The sequence below is a fragment of the Rattus rattus genome, chromosome 2 (assembly GCF_011064425.1).
Source record: "Rattus rattus isolate New Zealand chromosome 2, Rrattus_CSIRO_v1, whole genome shotgun sequence".
In the NCBI taxonomy this organism is placed as follows: domain Eukaryota; kingdom Metazoa; phylum Chordata; class Mammalia; order Rodentia; family Muridae; genus Rattus; species Rattus rattus.
In genome coordinates this window covers 135,574,207-135,595,489 of record NC_046155.1, presented here as the reverse complement: position 1 = coordinate 135,595,489, position 21,283 = coordinate 135,574,207, and the positions used below count along the sequence as shown (strand labels likewise).

The following is a 21,283-nucleotide window of genomic DNA, read 5'->3' as shown; positions in this document are numbered from 1 at the left end:
CTCTCCAGGGGATGCCTCCTCCTTGCATGTGCCCTCAGGACACCGTTCATCATCAGGGTTTTAGCAGACGCTGAACCCAGAGGGCACCTCATCTTGGACTTTTCTGCCCTCAAAATTGTGAACAAAGTATCTGGTGTCCGGTGCTTTGTTATAGCAATGGAAAAATGATCAATTTAAAGGGTAACTATAATTTTCAAGCTTAACACTGAAAAACGATTAAAAGATATGCAGAGGGTCTGGAGAGAGGCCTCAGCCGTTAAGAGCCTTGGGAGGACCTCGACTTGGTGTTCAAGCACCAAATGATGTCTCCAAATGAAGTCGGTAACTTCAACTTCAAGGGATCTAACGTACTCTTCTGGCCTCTATAGGCAATGCAAGCATGACACAAGTGGTGCAGACAGGCGGCAGCTAAAGAACCCATAGGTACAAACAAATAAACACGAAGAAATGATCAAACAAAATAAACAACAGGGGATTTAAGATAAATAGTGAACAGATATAATAGGAAATAAAATAGCATGCTAGGAAAGTTTATCCAACCAAAATGAAATAATCATTGAAAAGAACTGAAATATAAGAAAAAAGTCTATATAAAGCAAATAAAATAATAGAAGTAATCACTTAAGCCATGATAGTTTGAATATTTGATTTGCAGTCAGCGATGGTATAGTATGTGTCTTTAAAAAAAGAGATCTAAACTGTAGGTATGTTGCAAATACAGACTAACTTTAGGTACAAAGACACAAACATTTAAAAAAAATGTTTAAAAGGGCAGCACAAGAAAACATGCTTGTCCATTAGAGAGTTAGTGAGGCTACACCAATGTCTTCAAAATAGATCAAGTGTGAAAAAGTGTTACAAGGACCATAAAATGTGCAGTAATGTAACAGGAAAAAAAAAAGCTAGTTCATGAAAATAGGGCAACTCCAAACATATACACCAAAACAACCAAGTCCTCCAAACTGTGAATCAAACCAAGACAAGGCTGGAACTTTCAAAATTTATTTTTAATGATGAAAATGCCTACATGGAATATCAATAAAAAAAAATAAGGACCCAGAAATATCATAGGCAATGAGAACTGATAGAGATGGGGGACATCCCAACCTCAGGGACACATTCCAACCTCGGGGACACAGGGACACATGACATCACCAAATAAAGAAGGATGAGATCTAGGATCTGCCTGCAGAAGGCAGGTGGTTCTCAATACACTGAATGACTGGTTCCCTGTCATTCACAGGGAAACCTCACTAACAGGAAGTAAGGCCAGCAGTCAAGATAGAACATGCCAGTTAGCCACGCACCCCTATACAACCACTAGGTCAAAGGGGACTCACTACAAAAGAAGAAAAAGAAGAAGAAATCTTTACAGTAAAAGAAAGTGAAACCCACAGCAAAGCATGTAGAATCCAGGAGAAGCTGTGTCCACAGAGGTTTCAGGCAGTAAATATCTGTCTATATCCCAAAAGAAAGAAGACCCATGGCAAGACTCTGACATCTTAAAGTAAAGGATTAAAAAGTAAGAGAAAAAGATTAACCAAACCCCCAGGATCAAGGAAATAATACAGAGCAGGTTAGATGAAAGTGAAGTCCATGTAACAGAAAAATATTAGATTTGGACAAACAGAACCAAAGTTGGGTCTTGAAAAATATTACCGAAATTGGCAAGCCTTCAGCTGAAGGAAAAGAGAGAGAGAGAGAAGATACACGAAGCCAAAAATGAAAATGGAGATATTAATATTGACGCCACAGAAATTTAAGGACTTTTTAATATCAGGACAAATGTGTTCACATGATAATTTATTCACTCGCAAGCTAAATATGAATGTGAAATTGTCAAGGTTTGAGACATAGAGATTTTCTTCCTGACCAATTCTGCAGGGGCTCCTCTGAGTCCTCTACTCAGTAAGGCGTCATCCACGGCACGTGAGACATGAATGGGGCATGGCAGTCTGGTAGCTCTGGACACAGGTCTGAGATGGAAGGAATTCTCCTTGGCATGACCACTGAGGAAATGCAAGGTTTCCAAGGACTGCTGTTTGTTCCAGCCCAGCCGGAAGATGGAGCCTTGCTGCCTTCAAGACACTGGGATATTAGCAGCAGCCCAGCTTTCTGAACAGACAGAGGTGGAACTCTTACACAACTCTGCACATTTTAAAGTTCTGATTCTGAAGTCAGCCCCCTCCCTGACACATGCTCACTCTTCCTGACTCTGCCTTCAAAATGCCCAAGTCTCCCCTACACGAGTTCCCGACCCCTCAACAGTAACACAGTGCCAATTAGAGTGTGCCCTGACTACCCTAACTGGTGTTTGGCTCTAGCTTGGGCACAATGACTCAAGAAGAATTTGAAGGGCAGCGAGATGGTTCAGTCAGTAACATCATGTAGCCCCAAAAACCTCACTGTGCCACTGAACTCAAGTTAAAACTCAGGCCCGTAATCCCAGCACTCCTGTGGAGAGATAGGAGTCAGACTACACACCTGAGGCTCCTCTGTGCAGAACAAATGCAGAAGTAAAAGGGGAGCAGGGAGGCAACTTCCAAAAAGCTGTCCTCTGCTCCCACATGTGTGGAAGCTACAGCACACATTCACATATACACATACATGTGTGTGCACATGCACACACTCAGACACACACAGAAGCACACACACTTATACACAGGAACATGTACTAACACATACATACACACCACATACACACATATAAACGTGTACTCACACATACACCATGAACACACACAGCATGCATATACATATATATGTGTGTGTGTGTGTATACATGTATACTTACATACATACACATCCATATCCAAGTAAACCTTTGGATGAGAAGAAGGAGAGCCTGCTGATAGTCACAGGAGATTAAACAGAAATCCAAGAGTATAAAGTTCAGCCCTACCCTTCATTCCTAGCGAATTCTCCTAAGCACATAAAGAGTTAATAACAACCTTACTTTTCCCAAACTTGCAGGAGAGAGAACACTTCTTAACTTGTCATACAAGGCTGTCATTACCACGAAACCAAAGCCAGGCAAAGAAAACTGTACAGAAATAAACAGCTAGGGAGGCACACAGAAAATACCCCCGCAGATAGGGAAAGATTGTAATTGCATGAAGTACAGACTCTGGTCAGAACAGAGCAAAGCTAGAAATGAACAGAAGGCAAATGGCTGTGGGTCGATACCGCAGCCGAGGGGGCTCGGTCTCAGAAGAGCAAAAGAGTCATGTGATAAACAATACAAATGCACTGAAAAGGGGAGGCATCCCAGCATCCCAGCCAATACAAACCTCGTTTGTCTCACTGTGAGAATTCATAGCCCTCGGAGACACATGTAGAATATATATAGATGGCAGGCTATAAGGAGACCATGAAGAGACACAGGTAGAACAAATTTGCCCATGCAGTAAAATGGTTACATTGGCACCACCACCACCTCCACCCCCATCGCTCACCCCCTCAGTACAGTGCCACATACCAGTAAACCTAGAACAGGTGGTGCTGAATAGCCCACAGCCATTGTTCTAGACTTGATAGTAAGACCCTGTAGGTACAGACACTGTGCACTTCAGTCACAGGACACAGAGAAACCAAACTGACACTGGTCAGGACGCTTCCTCTGAGCTGGCTAGATGTATAGTACTGGAAGGTGTCATGCAGACTGCGGGATCTTGCAGGGTTCATCAAGGCTTACTCAGCGGTGAGCCCCGTGAGCTACACTAACGACCCAATGATTGCCCCTCGGTGCAATAGTGGCACAAATGTTATATATGTGACCAACTGCCACCTGATTTGATTAAATCCCGGTGCACTAGAGGGAACACTTGTGTGGCACTGTACATCTGGTCAGAATACCCATGATGGGGTGCTCACGGGCCTAGGTATGAACCTATTGCTATCATTCTGCTAAATGGGCACAGTAACCAAGTGTTCTCTAAGTTTACGTTTCTCACCCTATAGATCAGTGCTGTTTCCAAATTTCAACAGAGACTTTCTCTGTGTGGTAGATGGTGGGAAATACAGAAACTCACGACTGTCAGGTGCTGGGCCCCAAATGAGACATCCATCGAGGGCTTCAGGGACATCACAGAAAGATGGTAAGAACTAGAACTTGAGGTGGACTGGAGCCAACAGTGTCTTCTAAACATAAGAGGACCACTGGACTCACAAGCTCAGTAACCATGGTTGACTGCACAAGACCTGCCCACAATCCAGCCAGTCAACATTTTAGCATGGAACGGAGAGAGGTTCATCGGCCCCTGCCCCTGGCTGAGGAGCTGTTTTAATAGCTGAAAGCTGCTAGGGTAGACAAAGTCAGTTTGCTCCAAGAATGTGACTTCTGCTAGGTAAACCACACTCCACTGAATGACACCACACACAACCGTGTATGGGCAGCACAGACTGAACCCAGTGTGTTAAAAGTATTTTCAAAGGGCACACAGTTGGGGGTGGGTTGCGAGTGGATCTTGACAGAATTAGGGGTAAAGGGTGGGTGAATATAATCCAAATATACTGTATAGATATATGGAATTCTCAAAACATTATATATTGTAATGCACTAACAAATATCATTGGGCCTATATAATCTTACACAGGTGAGGTCTTTCTAAACGGTCAAAATATACAATAGTTAACTAATTCTCATACAACTGGCAAAAGTACATTTTTTGAGATTGGAATATCTTCTGTGCCTTGAACAATTCACTGTATTGGCCATTCAAAGGGGAAGGGAGAACGGGGTGATTCTCAGTCAACAGGGTGCTCTCAATAGAAGCATGAGGCCCAGAGCTTCATCTCCAGCACCCATGTGAAATTTCCCAAGTGTGGTGCACGCTCATGATCTCTCTGGTAAGTGGATGCAGACAAGGGGCTCCTCAGGACTCGCTGGCCATGGCCTAACCAGCAAGGTCTAGGTGCGTGAAGAGACCAGTCTCTAAAGCAGATTATGCCAGAGAAATGACACCTGAGGTTGTCCTGTCTTTGCAAGTACTTTTACATTATATATGGTACAGACAGACAGACAGACACACACACACACACACGGAAAAAGAGAAGAATGCACATCTGAGGGGCAGCCAAAAACCCACAAAGAGGTACTAGAAGCCTCACTAATGCTGTAAGGTTAGGGGCTGAGGATATGCCTTTCTGTTGGGAAAGACATCTATCTACACAGGAGGGAAGGGAAGAACTAGAGGGAGCACAGTGGTGTTGAGGTACAAATAGCACTGTAACTGTAACCTCAGGGTTGAGAACACTCGGCTCTGCCACCTAGAGTGCGGGAGGAAGTACTTCAGCAAAGTATGAGCGAACCTAGCAACCTTGCTTCCAAACTCTCCTCAAAAGGCATCAGAACTCCTAGGAGAAACAGCCACTTCCACCAGGGTTAGAGCAGGTAAAGTTCAAATAAGGCTGATCTTTTTGTACTTTAAAGAAAAATAAATGTAGTGCAAGAATAAAGGGGGGATATTTAACACACAAAATTCAGTTCAAAAGGCCCCTGTTGGCCAAATCAGGAAGAATTTGTGGTTGTGTCTATGTGACATAACTCAAGGGCGAATACAGATATAAATAGGTAAATCCAAAGAAATTTAAAATTTTGGAGGAAAAGTGATAATTTAGTTCAATTAAAAATATTTTTAGACAAATTTTTACTGAAAAAAGTACCAGTTATTTGGAGGGAGGGCATTCATATACTAGAGCATGTGTGTTGAGGTCAGAGAACAGCTTTCAGGAGTCAATTTTTAATTTCTGCAGTGTGGGTCCCAGGGATCCAACAAAGGTTCTCAGGCTGTGGTGGCAAATGCCTCTACCCACTGAACCATCTCATCAGATCCACATTGAGATTTTGTTGAGAAATATAATACCTAGGGAATTTTAAAAGTATCTCTATACAAGTTATAAAGAACGAAATGAAAAGTTCACAGCAATGGCAGAGGACATCAGATGCTTGTAGCAGCTCACTGGCCAGAGTTACAACCTAACAGAATAAAGTGAAATTTGACATCACCCAATAGGCTCCAGAAAACACAATACAGCACTGTTTCCATGATAGTCCTGCCAAAGATGGCATAATTCAAGTTTATCAAGAAAACACAGAAGTCAACCTAGGCTAAGGACTAATCTAATACAAACTAATGACCAATGGCCTAGATTTATGTGTCAAAATCAGAGTATCCAGAATCTACAAAGAACTCAAAAAGCTAAGAGTCAAAACCAAACTATTTCTTAAAAGTGAGCTAGCATCAAAGAATTCCAAAAAAAAAAAAAAGACTCAAAATGGCCACAAATATGTCTCATACTTAAATTAAAACTACTTTGAGGTTTCACTAGAGACCAGTCAGAATGACTAAGATGGATAAAACAAGATGGCAGGAAATGCAGAGGAGGGTGTGGGCAAAGAAGGCCCTCACTCACTGCTACTAAGTTTGCAAACTGGTGCAGCCATGACAGGAATCCGCGTGGAGAATACTCAAAAAACTGAAAGTAGATTTACCACCTGACCACATACACATTCAACACCTGCTCCATAGCCGCCGGCCATGATCACTGCTCTCTTCACAATAGCTAGGAAATGGAGACCAACCAAATGTCCTTCAGCTGATGAACAGATAAAGAAAACACGGTGTATCAACCCTACAGAATAGTATACGTATGTAAAGAAGAGATGAAAGGCAAAGCGAGAGGGAGAGCATTATTCTGAGTGAGCTTAGCCAGACCCAGACAAACACTGCATAGTTTCCATTTGTAAATGCTAACTCTGAATCCGTAGATTTGAATATATAAACTGGAGTGGCTGCAGATGATAGGAAAATAAAGAGGGCAACGGGGCGGAGGGAAGAGTGAGCTCCTAGAAAGGGGAAAATGGGAGAAGGGATTCACTGGGAAGGATGATGGAGGTGGTGCTGAGAGAGAAGGGATAAACACTGAGAATGTTTGAAAAGGTCATAGGGAAACATACTATTTACTGAAACACTACATCATCCATCCATCCGTTCATCCACCTGTCCCATCTGTCCATCCATCTGTCAATCTGTCCATCCATCCATCCATTCATCCATCCATCCATCCACCCATCCATCCATCCATATACACATACATACGTGTGTCTGTGTTGTGTGTACACAGTGCCAGCCATGGGAAACCTCCCTGAGTTGTTGGTTAAGGGAGTCTGGGAGACTTCCCAAGTCTATTGTCATTGCTCTTTAGATTTGACCTAGAAGCCATCTCCGAGGACTAGCTTTCATAGTCCCCAAAGATGCTGTGAAAACTACAAAACTCACCTGTGGCTGTTGAGGTTATGAACCCTAGAGAAAAACTACTCCTGCTATTTCCCTAAACCACTAAAATTCCCAATTGTTTTCTAAACGCTTAGCCTTAAATCCACGGACAATCGCTGCCCTCACCTCTCGTCAAAGCAGCTTCTTTCTGAGGCGGATGGAGACTATTACAGAAATCTTCACCTGCTCAGAATGCAGAGAACAGGTGAGCACTGGGTGCTCAACCCCTACCGACCCAGCTGTAACACAACCACCCACCCAAGGCTCAGGAACAGCACAGAAGAGGTGGCAGGAAGGTTCTAAGAACCAAAGAACCAAGGATGTCTGCTGTGAGATTGTCCTTTACGGATGACAGAGAAGCTGAGCCTGTGTAATCCTACAAACAAGATCTGAAAAACGACGACAGCAGTTGATACTCCAGTGCAGATGGGGGAAATCTCATAAGGCCTCGACATAGTTGCTCAGAGAATTAGTCTTCCTCAGGAATGAGTCCCCTACTTGATTGTCTAATCCCAGTTGGTCAGTCTAATGTTCTCAGCAGTTATGATTTTGAAACGGGAGGGACAGAGGAAGAGTTGAAGCGGGGAGGGTAGTATAGATATAAATATAGTACTTACGTAGGAAATTCTCAAAAGTAAATACCTTCACAATTAAGAGTAGAATCTTCAAAGTGTAGTACAAAACACAGGGTTACAATACTGATAATTAAGACACATTAAAGTCAAATATGACAAAACCAAAACCAAAGACAGTATTTGCACCTGGATTCAGCTGTGAACTGATACACGGAAGATACAAGGAGTTCTCGCAAATCAACAAAAATACCCCAGGTCTAAAATCTGAGGGTCAGAATGGAGAGTAAATGGCAGGCTGATGCTTAATGTCACTTGCAACAGGTGAGATGGCACAGTGAAGTATTAACAGCTCACCCACTACAGGGCTGCAAAGGCTAAGTGTTCAACTGTTGTTGGCTTCTGGCTTGAACTCCTGAGGTAGCACATACTTCCCTGAGGAGGAGACATTAGGAGACTGTACTCTCCCTTCATGAAATCCAGGAAATCAAATCAGATCATGCATCTACAGTAACTTCAAAAATAGCTGGTTACAATACGCTGTGATAAAAAACACAAGGCCACTTGTGTAAGCCATGAAGGCCCACAAAAGGAAAACATATATTCTGCATGAACATGCACATACATGTAAAGTTATAAAAAGTATGATATGCAGTCCTGGGATCTGTTGAGGAGGGTATGAGCTCCTCGAGCCTCTAATGTAGCACTGCATCTCCAACGAAGTAACAGTAACCTGGGAGGCTCTCAGAAAACTGGAATATCATCACTGTACCGGACAGTTCTGAGACAGTGACTACAGAGGACAGCCTAAGCAGCACAGCTTACTCAGCTCAGGAGCCCCTGAGCAGAGGGAAACTCATACACTAACCTAAAATGGAACCAAAAAGAGGGACTTAAGGATAAACTAGTCCCAAGTCTCCAAATCTACTGGTGCTGGGTTTTTGTCAACTTGACATAAACTGGGGTCATCTGGAAAGAGGGACTCTCAATTAAGCAAACACTTCCATCGGATTGGCCTGTGGAACACTTTCTAGATTGCTGTTTGATGTGGGAGGACCCAGCTCCCTGTAGACAATGCAAGTAGTCCCAAGCGGTTTTAGGCAGGCAGGGCACACCAGTAAGCAGTGTTCCTTCATAGCCTCTGCTTTAATTCCCAGACTGCAGGTTCCCTCAGGGATGGACTACAACTGAAATAAAGCCTTCCCGTCCAAGCTGCTTGTGGTCATGGTATGTCACGGCAGTAGAAAGCAAACGAGGTCACTACTACAACTCAAGTCAACAGTCATTAGCCCCTCTCATTCCTTCAGACCTCACTAACTACCACGGACTCCTCTGGTTCCGGGCTGATTATTCACCTGCCCTCACAGCTGCCCCATGAAAGCATTTGCCTCCTCTGATGAACTTGCAGTAACTCTCCTCAAGCACTATGGCTATGTCCAGTGTTGGGCCAGATACTATCAAGAATGCCAAGGAATTTGGGAACTTGTTTCCCGACTCATCTAGAGCAACAAGAAGTTGTTGGTTTCCCCCGCATTTTACAGTTGACACTGAGAGCTCAAACTTATCACCAAGAGAACCAGCCTGACCTTTAGTTTAAACTTAGGTTAGATGACTTCAAAACCATTATGTCTCCATGCTGTGCCACACCTCCCAGTGCCCAGAGGATCCTGTGATTTCTCTGTTCACACTGGTCTGTCTGGGCTGACCTCACCAGACATCACCCTAAGTTCTTCTAACTATTCAGACACACCAAACAAGAAATGGGAGGAACTTCTTAGCCCCAGAACTTGTAATGGCTCTCCTAGGAGTGATCTAGCATGATATAAAGAACAAAAAGTAGTTCAAAATCAAGAGTAAAAATAATATATAAAGTGACTATATTCTTTCATACCAGGGCCTTTGATGAACTTTACATTAAGTCAGTATCTATTCACCTGAATGACACACTTGAGAGGGGATTTGGCCCATGCTATAGATATACGAGCTAAATTCTTAATGGTGGAAGTGTGATTCCCAGTCAGGCCTGGTTAATCTATGACAGTCTTACAAACCCAATTCTTAACAATGATTTTTACAACTTGCTCTAACATACATCCACACACTTCTGCAACACCATTGACTTTAGCTGGTATCATGTCAAAAACGTCTGGAATCGTGACATTTCCTTATGAGCCACAATTTCTAACAGGGAAACTATAAAAATAATAATGAACTGACTCAAAAGTATAGCATTTGTTATACTAGAAAAAACCTTAAGTGGAACCCATAGTGTAACAGAGATATAATTATGACTATAAAAATGCCAGAAAACACATCATATAGATTTCTTGGAAGCACAAGTGCTCATACCCATACAGAATATGTATTTCTAAAGCTGTGTTGACAAGAAGCTAAAACAATTTTATTTTCAATTTTAAAAAGACTTTTATTTTTTCCCATGAACTAGTCATTAAGATAGTAGCTACCCTGTTTCTTTATTGTCTAGAACATCAAAGCAATTTACCTAAGTGTTCCTTCTTGACTATGTTTGACATCATACTACAATTTCCCAGTTAGGTTTAGAAAGCTAGAAAACACTTTAAACAATAGACAATGAAATGAAAACTTTCTTCCATCTCGTTAGCAATGAAAATTTAAAGCTCCAAACCGTAACAAAAACAAACAAACAAACAAACAAAAAAACCAGCAACCCACCCTAAAGCTACAAGGCATTTCCGCCTAGCAGAATTAAACTTCCTCCAACTCCCTTTCTCCTGTTCTTTTATACTGGATCTCCAGAGTCCCTCAGACTGCAACTCAATAGTTCAAGAGGATGTGGCTGGACCACTAGCTGCAGGTCTGGCCCTACTCTCCTCATCTGCCAAAGCCTCGCAGTATTGTGCGGGCCAGTCTTTGGGGTCCTGATTATGGACTTTGGCCACGAACTTAAGAACTTTCATCTTGCTGGTTTCCAGGTTGGTTCGCGGGCCCCACTGTAGTTCATAGTCCACAGGATCGGTGTGGGGTATCCTCCGGTACTCCAAATAGCGCTGCCGCACAAAGTCTTCGGTAATGAGTTTCTTTGGGTCGCCAAAAATTAAATGCTTCTTAGTGGGATACACTCCGAGCCGTCGCAGGAAGTCCCAGACCTCAGTCTCGGTGATGGTGTTGCCTTTCATGAAGATAAGCCCGAGGACTATCATAAGCAGGCCCGAGGTGGGTGTACCCTGATCGCCTCTCACCTCAGCATCCTCCTCCACGGGCTCCAGCATGTTGATGAGGATGTAGGTGTGGCTCTTGGGCTCCAGCTCCACCAGCTTGTACCCGAACACGTACTGCAGGCGCTCGGCGGCCAGCTTCAGAAGATTGGGGTACACGTCCCGGTAGTCTCCCACCACGTGCTTCAGGATGTCGGTGCGCTTGATCGGGATCTTCTTCTGGTCCTTGATCAGCAGGAACTGCACCAGTTCGGCCACCTTCAGCTCTAGCTGCTTCTGGGTGCGCGGCCCCACGGTGGGGGCCGACAGGGAAGCGCGGGAGCCCTGAGAGGTGCCGCCCGCGCCGCGGGACGTGCTCGGCGCTTCCTCGCCAGAGCCTCCCCAGTCCCGCTCCCGATCACCCTGCGTGCTGGGCCGGCCGCGGCCCCTCGGTTTCTGCAGCATGTCACCGGTCGGAGGAGAGCAGGCCAGGTTAAGGAGCAGTAACCGCCAGAATCTTCTACAAGCGCGCCTGAAAAGCTCTGGGAGAAGTTGCGGCGCGCGCGTGACGTCACGTCGCTGGCGCGCTGCGTCCGGGAGGCGGAGCGATACGACTGGGCACCACCCTGCGGGGGTGGGGCAGCTTCACAGCTACTGCGCATGCGAAAGCCTTGGCGGCTGTTGCTACAACTGGACTCGATCTTCAGTTTTAATGAGAATCCAATGGTGTTTATGAGATCGTATAAATAGAAAACAAGAACCAAAACTTCTCGGCAACTGTGTTCTAGGGCACACCTGTTCGGACACGTCTTATAGTTTTTGTTTAGTTTTTAAGCTACAAAGTTTGTATATGGAACACGAAGGATAAATGTGTGTGTGTGTGGGGGGGGGGATAAGGGAGAAGAGAAAGCCTGTGAAGTCAAGAAAAAAAGTGTTGATTTGTGCACCAAATGCGGACATGAAGGACCAGGGGGACCCTGTCTCAGCATCTGTCCTTAGCAGAGTTCATACCCACCTGGCCAGTTAATTTCTGTGCAATCTCTCGGAGTCTGTAAGGGAAGTTATTCTCAAAAGCAAGATTTCGCCTGCTATTTTCGAGCTCACATTCTCTTTATTAAATTTCAGCTAGGTGACCATGAGAAACCACATAAGCATTGCCAATAATGTGCTTAGCTTGGTAATGTGAGTTGACCTTTTGGAAGATATGTTTGCGAAATCTGCCTTGGACCCACATCCACAGTTTTAGCAGCAACATGTTAGAGGAATGCTAACCCCAGAGGCACTTGCTCTCTCTAGAGATTACCATTTAATTTAGGTTACCAGTGATTGGGAGTAGCAATAATGCGAATCTCTTAATTCTCTTTAATATATAAGCTTTAAAATCTCGATAAGAAAGAAAAGAGCTACCATCCCTTACAATTTGTGATATGTATGGTTTGTAGATGGTTTAAATTGTGCAACTCTAATAGACAAAATGAGTCATTTCATTAACTCAAACCATCAGCAGTCTGATGCTATTACTGCTGCAGATCTCAGCAAATGGGTTTCTTCTCCATTTACTGACAAAGGGACTGAGTTTTCCTCAGTCATTTTTAAAGCTACCAAGAAAATAGGTAAACTATTCAAAGAACGAACTCAAATTGATTTCCTCCTTAATGCAAATATATTCAGAGGAAAGCAATTCAGATCACATTATTTGAATAATAACACCAAAACATGGCCTTATTAAAATTTCATTAAATGTAAGCAGCATAAAATTTTTGTTTATAATTCAATATGAAAATGCACTCTGATAATGGGACCTGCAATGCTAATATAAAATCCTACTCCATGTTGCAAGTCAAGTGTTCTGGAATCTAGTAAGCTTTGAGCAGTAAGTTTCTATGTTTCTATTCCACACAGGGTCCACGAAGACATCATCAAAGGTTGGACTCAGTGAGAGAGGCTGCAACCGTTTGAAAGTGTCCTTTAAAGCTTACATGCTGGGAATGTAATCCCCCAGCTGGAGAGGGCTGCGTCCTCATGAGTCAGTGAATAAATGAATGCATGCCATGTTCTCTGTAATGAGTTAAGTATAAGTCGATCTGCCATTGTACTCTCTAACCATCTCAGGACACAGTGATGCTCAACAGATGTGGTACCTGGCTCTTAGTCCTCCCAGCCTTCAGAGCCCACGAGGGAAAGACAATTCTGCAATTTCCAGTTTACTCACTCTGTGCACTATTTCATAGCAACACGAGATGGACCAAGACCCACTAAGTAAAGCACAGCATCATGACGCTCTTCCATTCATCTGCTTCCGTTTCTCTGCAAATTGAAATCTGTATTTAAGCTCATCGAACCCTCCTGAAATCTAAAAAATCTGCAAAAAGGTCCCCCCAGAAGGATCAGTTGTGCCTTGGGCCAAACAATTTCAGCAGCCAAGAGATAAGAGAGAAATGGGAAATAAGATGAGAGCTGGTGTCAGCCTTCAAGTTGGTTTTCAGTATTTTCTGTGCTAATTTCTTCACAGAGCACCACGCAACTCCAGCAGCTAAGGCTAACGCCCAAGACCAGAAACCACAGCATCTTTTAGCAGCACCCCCACACAGACAGCAGATGACTCAAAACACATGAAGAAAGATACCAATTATAAGTCTCAAAACACCTTTCTCCATGCTGTCCAGGATGCGGAAGAGAAACCACAGGCACAGAATGATGTTATCCAAACGTAGGTTAGAAATTGCAATGAGGTTGCCCGAACCCCACATTTCACTTCAAATAGACAATGGAAACTGTGAAGTCATAACACTGGTGGTGGCAAAGGGCAGCACTTCACGCCTTTACAAAGGCAACTGTAAACATTGCTTCTTCAGCCCCACAACAACACTGTGGGGCATGTTGTTTTATTACTTTCATTCCGGGAGAAACAGACAGGTAGAACACAGACAAGGTGACCTTGAAGAAGAAAGGCTTTGGCCTCAGGAAATCCAGACTATAATTCTGGAAAAGCTACGCACACTCCAGATTCCAGCTTCCAGACCAACAATCTGAAACCATTAATCCCGAATTCAAGAACTAACTGGGATTTGTTTGCTAAGACCGAGCACCAGGTCTGGCAGGGTGCTTGGTGACTGTCAGTTCCTTTTCAGGGGGTTATGTTAATGGAAATATCTGAGGAGGATGCAAAGCTGTGTGTGTGTGTAAAGGAAATGAAGCCTTACTTCCTTAGGGTCCTGGCTGGGCTGCAAAATTAAAATTCATGAGGCAGTTTTTCTTTTTTCTTTCTTTATTTCTGAGCTGAGGACCCAACCTGGGATCTTGTGCTTGCTAGGCAAGTGCTCTACCACTGAGCTAAATCCCCAACCCTTTTCTTTTTTTTTTTCAAAGATTTGTTTATTTATTTTATGTATATGAATACAGTGAACTGAGCTGTCTTGAGATACACCAGAAGAGAGCATCAGATCCCCATTACAGATGGTTGTGAACCACCCTGTGGTTGCTGGGAATTGAACTCAGGACAAGCAGTCAGTGCTCTTAACCACTGAGCCATCTCTCCAGCTCCCCCATGTGAGGTTGTTTTCAAGTTTAATTTGGGTTTTGCAGTCCTGGGCATCAAATCTGGTGCCTCATCTACATAAGGCAAATATTCTACCACTAAGCCATACCCACAGCCCATGAAACAGACTAATTAGACAAATGCGCTCACCTTTAGTCCACGTGATATGGGACACAGTCTTTTTTTTTTTTTTTTTTTTTTAAATAACAAAACAAAGTTTCAAAGAAGCAGCAAGACCTAGACGCTTTTGGTCTTGAACAGAGAGAGGTAATTGTGGAAATGTAACTAAATTATGTGGGAAGGCTAAAGGAGAGTAATTATCAGAAGAGGCTGCTCCGAGACCTCTTGGCTAGGACCCAGTAATGTTTCTTTTCTCTGGCTTTGGGCGGGCACCTTGCACTTGGGAGTTTTTAATCTCCTGTTGTCAAAGGAAGCGAGGAGCTAAGGCTGCCCTTCTCACATCTGCTGTTTTTCAAGTGCTTTAGCTCCAAGTAATCCTTATGCCAAAGTCGCATATTCCGGGCGGCATGTTCTCTACCTAGCACTAGAAAGATGTTCATCTCGGTGGAGCACATGCACATCATCTAAAAATGAGGAAAAGGTCAGAAAGAAAAATATATAGACATCACCGTGCCATTAAGGCTCTATGCTCTGAAAAAGAAAACGGTTGATTTTTCTGTTGTTGTTTAGAAGATAAATGAAGATCATCTCCTTGGTGAAGCCTCACATCGCAGTGACACAGTGCTCTGCCCGTTATGAGGTTCAAATTTTCAGTAAATCCGATGTGATTGGAATATGGCAAGTGCAAACTTTCTGCAGAGGCCTCCGAGTCGTGGAGATAAATGACTAAAGCAGAAAAGAATGTCCTAGTGTTTTGTGCGGATGACCTTTCTGCGTTTATCATCAGACCCCATAAGGGAGGAAAAATAAAATTTCTTTGAGGCGAACCCCACACTGTCTAAGATTTCAAAGGCACTGAGCAAGACTGCACAGAGCTCGTTACATTTCTCTAAGTAATTAAATGCTTTCTTCCATCTCCTTGGCAGCAGATGACTGCCAATAAGCTCTAATCATCTATATTATCTTTTAGTGGCTCCTCCTCACTCACTGATATTTCTTGTTGAAGCAGAAAACGATTTTTAAGTCCTCTAACAGCAAGGCAGCGCTAAAAGCAGGTGAGGACCTTTTGGGTAGAAAGGGGATAATCAAAGCATGCGGCTAGCACGCACGAACCCCTTCCCCGACTTTCCTTGGCCAGCGGGCATTCGAAGGAGTTGAGGCACAAATACTGGTTTTGGTGCAGAATAACAACAACTACAACCAAAGAGGCTTTAAAGGATTCGGTGAGGTTCTTCCTGTCCGCTCATGGCTTATTCATAAAACTCGTGTCTACCCATCCCTAACAAAGGTCCTCCAGATTGGACCACACGGTGGACTGCGCTGAACATATTGTTCCTCGTAAAAGTTGATCAAGCCTAGCAGAGCTTCCCTTGGCTAGGAAAGGGGTGAGCTGATGAGGCAGTCAGTGCCTTGCTAGTACAGCAGCCACTTGGCACAGAGCCTCTTATTAAGCTCTCTTCTCAAGACACAGAAACTACGGCTACCAAGGGCCCTGAGGAAAACCATTAAGGCGCATTGAATTATGATCATACGAGGTCTCAAGACTTGATTTGTTTGCTTGGCTTCTTCCTCCCACTGCATTTTTTTTCCCTTTAGAAATCGCCTCTTCCACCTCTAGGAGACCTTGATCCTACTCCTTCCATTGTCGGTGCGCATGATTTGTGCCAGGTACAGCAATTATGCCATCCAACCAACCTCTGACAAGAGGGGCCCACGCAGGTCCTCTTTCCTGGATTAACAAGATGAAGGGTAACATAACAGCTAGCTGCTACTGCTGTGGTTCGCACAAAAAACGAACAGAAGAACCCTCCCTCATGGTGATGTCAACTCAGAAGATGCCTTGAGAGATGGAGAAATCATCCAAACATTCAAATGCTGCCATCTGAGTCCTTGTGTCCTGAGTTCAAGGTTAGGCTCCAGAAGATAACTGAACCCTGGGGCATCTTTCGCTAATCTCCTTTGTGTTGCTTTCTGGCATTTGAAACTGAGTTTTAGCTAAGTCAGTAGGTAAACCAAATATTCAGGGGAAAGAAGCTGTAAGGGGGAAAGGCTCTGGTACACAGGAAGGAGGACAGGAAAGGTAAGCATCTCCTTTGAAGACATTTTAATGCCACGGGGAGATAACAGAAAACAATGACATTGTATTCCATGGCAGGGGGATTTGCTTATTAGTTTACTTGTTGGGAACACAGACAGGGGGAGCCAAGCAATGAAGTGCCACACTTCTGCATATAAATGTATGTATGTACGTTCTGGCCTTCTACCCATGGAGTTTCAGACAGCGTGGAGCACACAGTCATATGTCATTTAATGATGCAATAGTGTTAGGTGATTCTGTCGCTGGGTAAACACAGAATGTACTTTACACAAACTAAGACGGCCAGGAAGGAACCGTGCAACTTAATCTTAGAGGATGGCCATCAAACGTAAGGTCTACGGTCGACTGAAATGCTATATTGTGTGAGGGGTGGCCCTGCTTCAACAATCTGCTACTCTAGACTGTCCATGTTATTTAACCCAAAGCATTTTTTCCACAGTCCCCTCCATGCAAGAAACAGGCCCTCATTCTTTGAAACTATGCCTAGGCAGGCGGTTGAACTGTACTCACAAAGAAAGCCAGGGCACCAAAGAGAGCCGAGAAGGCCAGCAATGCAGATCGTTTTTACAAAAGCCATCCACTTTGGGATGGGAAATAGAAGTCAGCAGAAAGAAATGAATAAAATGTTAGAAAAATTAAAGAGTCCAAATATCACACTGTTCCTCATAAATAGGACATCAGTAAAAATAAAATAAAAGGCAGTCAGGGAGATCCAGGTAAGCATGATTGAGGGGGACAATCACAGACAGGAGCAGATACGCTGTGGGATCCTGGAGCAAGGTAAGTTTACACAGCCCATGTCTCTGGTCCCTTCTCCTTTCTGCCTCCCTCCCTTTGGCCAGTAAGCTGAATGACAGGTTTCCAGGGCTAGCATGAGATAATCAGGGGCCATGGATTCTCCAAGGTCTGCAGAGGTAGGGACAAGCAGAGACTTCTTCCTCCCTGAGAACTTGGGTGCTGATTGTTAAACTAATGAGCCACTTTCCAGGTCAGGAGACACCTAGGAGTATACTGTAAGTCCTGCTCTAGTAGAAGCTTAGGTCTTCATTCTGAGAACTACTATAACCGTCTCTTGTTTGTGGATGTCCTCCACCCCTAGTGCTAGATTGTTGATTCAGAGCCCTCAGGGGAAACTTTACGGGCAAATGAAAATATACCAGGCCTTGAGGTTGGGAGAGAAAGTCTTGGGCTTCCAGAAGCTCCTCTATGAGGTTAACATCTACTCTTCCAGAACTCCGTAGGGTTTTCATTACCTGTCAGTCTAGCAGTTTTCCAGTGATTCCTAACCATGTGCTCTAAAACAAAAGGAAGAAGCACAGCACCCTTGCATATGTGGCTGAAGGGAATGGCCACCATTGCAGGTGAGCGGAGAACTTAACCGGGAAACTGGCAAATCTTCAGCCACCCCGACCAACTTCTGATCCCAATAGAGAGAGAACACCCAAATAATAAGTTCATAAATGAAAGTAGGACATCACTACTGACCCACAGTAACAATTTATAAGGAAATGCTGAGAGCCATGCAATACACAAATAACACTGCTTTTTTTTTTGTTGAAGATTTATTATAAGTACACTGTAGCTGTCTCCAGACACACCAGAAGAGGGCATCAGATCTCATTACAGATGGTTGTGAGCCACCATGTGGTTGCTGGGATTTGAATTCAGGACCTCTGGAAGAGCAGTCAGTGCTCTTAACCACTCAGCCATCTCTCCAAACCCCAGTAACACTGTTTTAACCAAGACTCCTAATGTCGCATTACACAGCATAGCCCTGTCATAGGCTTGTCTGTGTTCTTGACAAAATTTGTATGTTTAAGTTCCATTCATAGTGCCCTAGACTATAACTATATTAGGAGGTATTTTTTTAACATGAATACACTAAGTTAAAGTGGGGCATTTAGGGTGAGGACCTAAACCAGTAGGACTGGTGCCTTTATCAAAGGATAGAAGTCGTAATCTAATGCATAAAAGAAAAAGCCCTAAGATGACCTAGTGGGGAGTGGCCACTTTACATGCTAAGAATTGAAGAGATAAGGAGATGTCAAACCTTCATCTTGGATTTGTGGCCTCCAGAACTATGAGAAAGATTTCTACTTAGTAAGTCACCAGTCTGCAGTGTTCTGTTGCAGTGGCTATAACCAACTAATGCACATAGATAGGGAGAACAGAATTGAGAGTCCAGAAATAATCCCACACATCTATGATCAGTTTTCAGGAGAGGGTACAATAATCCAAGAGATTAACAGCAAATGGTACTAGCTGGCTAGTGGGACAGTACAAAGCAAAGAGTGAATTTTGACCTTGACCTTACACCATGCACAAAGCAGGCACAATGGGTCACACGCCAAAAATGAGAGCCGGCACTATAGAGCTACAGAATGAAACACAGAAGTAAAGTTGTATGAGCTTTGGCTTTGCAACCTTTTAGATTCAAGACCAAAGGCAGACTCTATAAACCAAGAAGACTGAAAAGGCTGTACCTGGTGGTACAGGGCTGTAACTCCAGCTACCCGGAATGTAACCTCATCAAGGGTATGTGAAGCACACAGATGAAAACATCAGGAAATTAGAAGATGCTGCAGTAACTATACATATGCTGGGAGAACTCTGATATAGCGCTTTTGATGGCTATACTTTATGGTGTATTAACTGTGACTCACTAAACCTAACCTTTAAGAAAAAGCAACTGGGAGACTAAGCCAAAATTCTCTAATGAGTGTGGCAAGATGAAATGGAATAATAAACCAGCATTAAGACCATCAAGCGGATCAAGTCCTGTGCTTTCTGCATTGACAACAACGAAGAAACATTTCGAATTGTAAAATCAATCAAAACCCAACAAAGGAGAGTCTCCCGTGGAAATGATTTCAGCCACAATCAGGAAGCGTGCTTATTTGCATCTTAGATTAAATCTAAAATGGGCAGCTTTAAAATATGCTGCACTGTTTAGGAAAAGTGACTTTATCAGAGCTCTTGCCACCAACTTCCCATGGGTCCAGGAGGAAAATATCAAACTGGTTAGGGCTCAGGCTTTCCCTACAGAAAGAAGGGCCTGAGCAGGTGGCACATTTCAGTTCTAAAGTAGAGGATTCTATGAAAGAATTCAAAACAAAACAAAAAGAAACATTCTTGAGTATTGAAAAGAATATTAAAAGCCATTCTAAAAGCTAATGCTTTAAAGTATTTATGGAGGCTGGAGAGATGGCTCAGTGGTTAAGAGCACTGACTGCTCTTCCAGAGGTCCTGAGTTCAATTCCCAGCAACCACATGGTGGCTCACAACCATCTGTAATGAGATCTGATGCCCTCTTCTGGTGTGTCTGAAGACAGTGACAGTGGAACCACATACATGAAATAAATAAATGAATGAATGAATAAATAAATAAATAAATCTTTTTAAAAATGTACGTGTGTGTGTGTGTGTGTGTGTGTGTGTGTGTGTGTGTGTGTGTATCACACGTATGCAGGTGTCTGTGTAGGGCTAGGTACCCTGGAATAGGAAGAGTACAGAACCTGGATCTTCTGCAGGGGCATCAGGTGCTCTCTCCAGCCCCAGTAGTTAAAAGTTCTTAAGTGAGCACCTACTTCCTTCTTTCTTGGGTGAGTCCCTGGCAGCAGCTGCTGAGACACAGTGAGTTTCCTATCTTGGCTCTGTCTTGATTTACTTAGCATAGCGAGGTGACTTCTGGAACAAAGAGATGTTTCCATGTAGAACTACTCAGGAGTCAGACTGCAAGAGGATAGAGACATCCTTTGTGGAAATGGAAATGGGGTCTCTGGTTGCCACCTGCCCCACCCACCACCTGCCCCACCCATCTGTCTCCCTCCCCTCTCTGAATTTAACTCATCACCTATGAAGAGTCTGGGTCTCTTTCCTGACACAGGTGGAGGCAGAAGTTGTTCTTCCTCACAATTTAGACTCGCTATGTTAGAAGTAGGAATCTTGTGCATAGTTTCCTTTAAGGTAGGGGTGGGAGGTTTCGGGGGGAAGCTATTGAGAGCCTGCCATTACTGGATTCTGTGCTTCCTCTGACCTGGGTAGTTTGGTTATCTCATACCTAGCCATAAACTTTTGTATCCATCTTCCTCTGTGTTTCAGGCTTTGCCCCTTTAACCCTTAATTTTCCTTTTAACCCCAGCCACTGTCTTCACTAAAATTCATGTGAGCAACTTGCAGCTTTTCCCATGAGCCAATTTTGCTTACTACCTACCGAGAGCAAGCTCCTTCCTCGACAGCCCAGTAAATATAACCCAATCCAGAATAATCTGAAAATTTTAAAATAAATTAACATCTGTGAACATTTGCAGAAGATATGCTTATGACGTGATTTAAAACCAAAAGTGGTTTTTTTTCCCTGTGTTTTATGGGCACATTTTTAAATTCCACACAGAGCACTGAAAAAACCTCTACTGTAGTTAAAAACAAAACAAAACAAAGAGCCAGCTGTTTAAGTAGAATGGATTAAGCAAGTCACACTCAGAATCATATACACATCTGCT

The 21,283-nt window shown here is 43.5% G+C and overlaps 2 protein-coding genes across 2 annotated transcripts in view; both read right to left on the bottom strand.

Moving 5' to 3' along the window:
- Fam189a1 (family with sequence similarity 189 member A1) overlaps positions 1–21,283 on the bottom strand; it is a 406,652-nt gene that overhangs the window by 100,558 nt on the left and 284,811 nt on the right. The window lies entirely within an intron of this gene.
- Nsmce3 (NSE3 homolog, SMC5-SMC6 complex component) lies at positions 10,150–11,595 on the bottom strand. The gene has a single exon (XM_032893464.1). It carries the CDS (start codon positions 11,488–11,490, stop codon positions 10,654–10,656), a length of 837 nt encoding a protein of 278 aa, XP_032749355.1. The 5' UTR covers positions 11,491–11,595; the 3' UTR covers positions 10,150–10,653.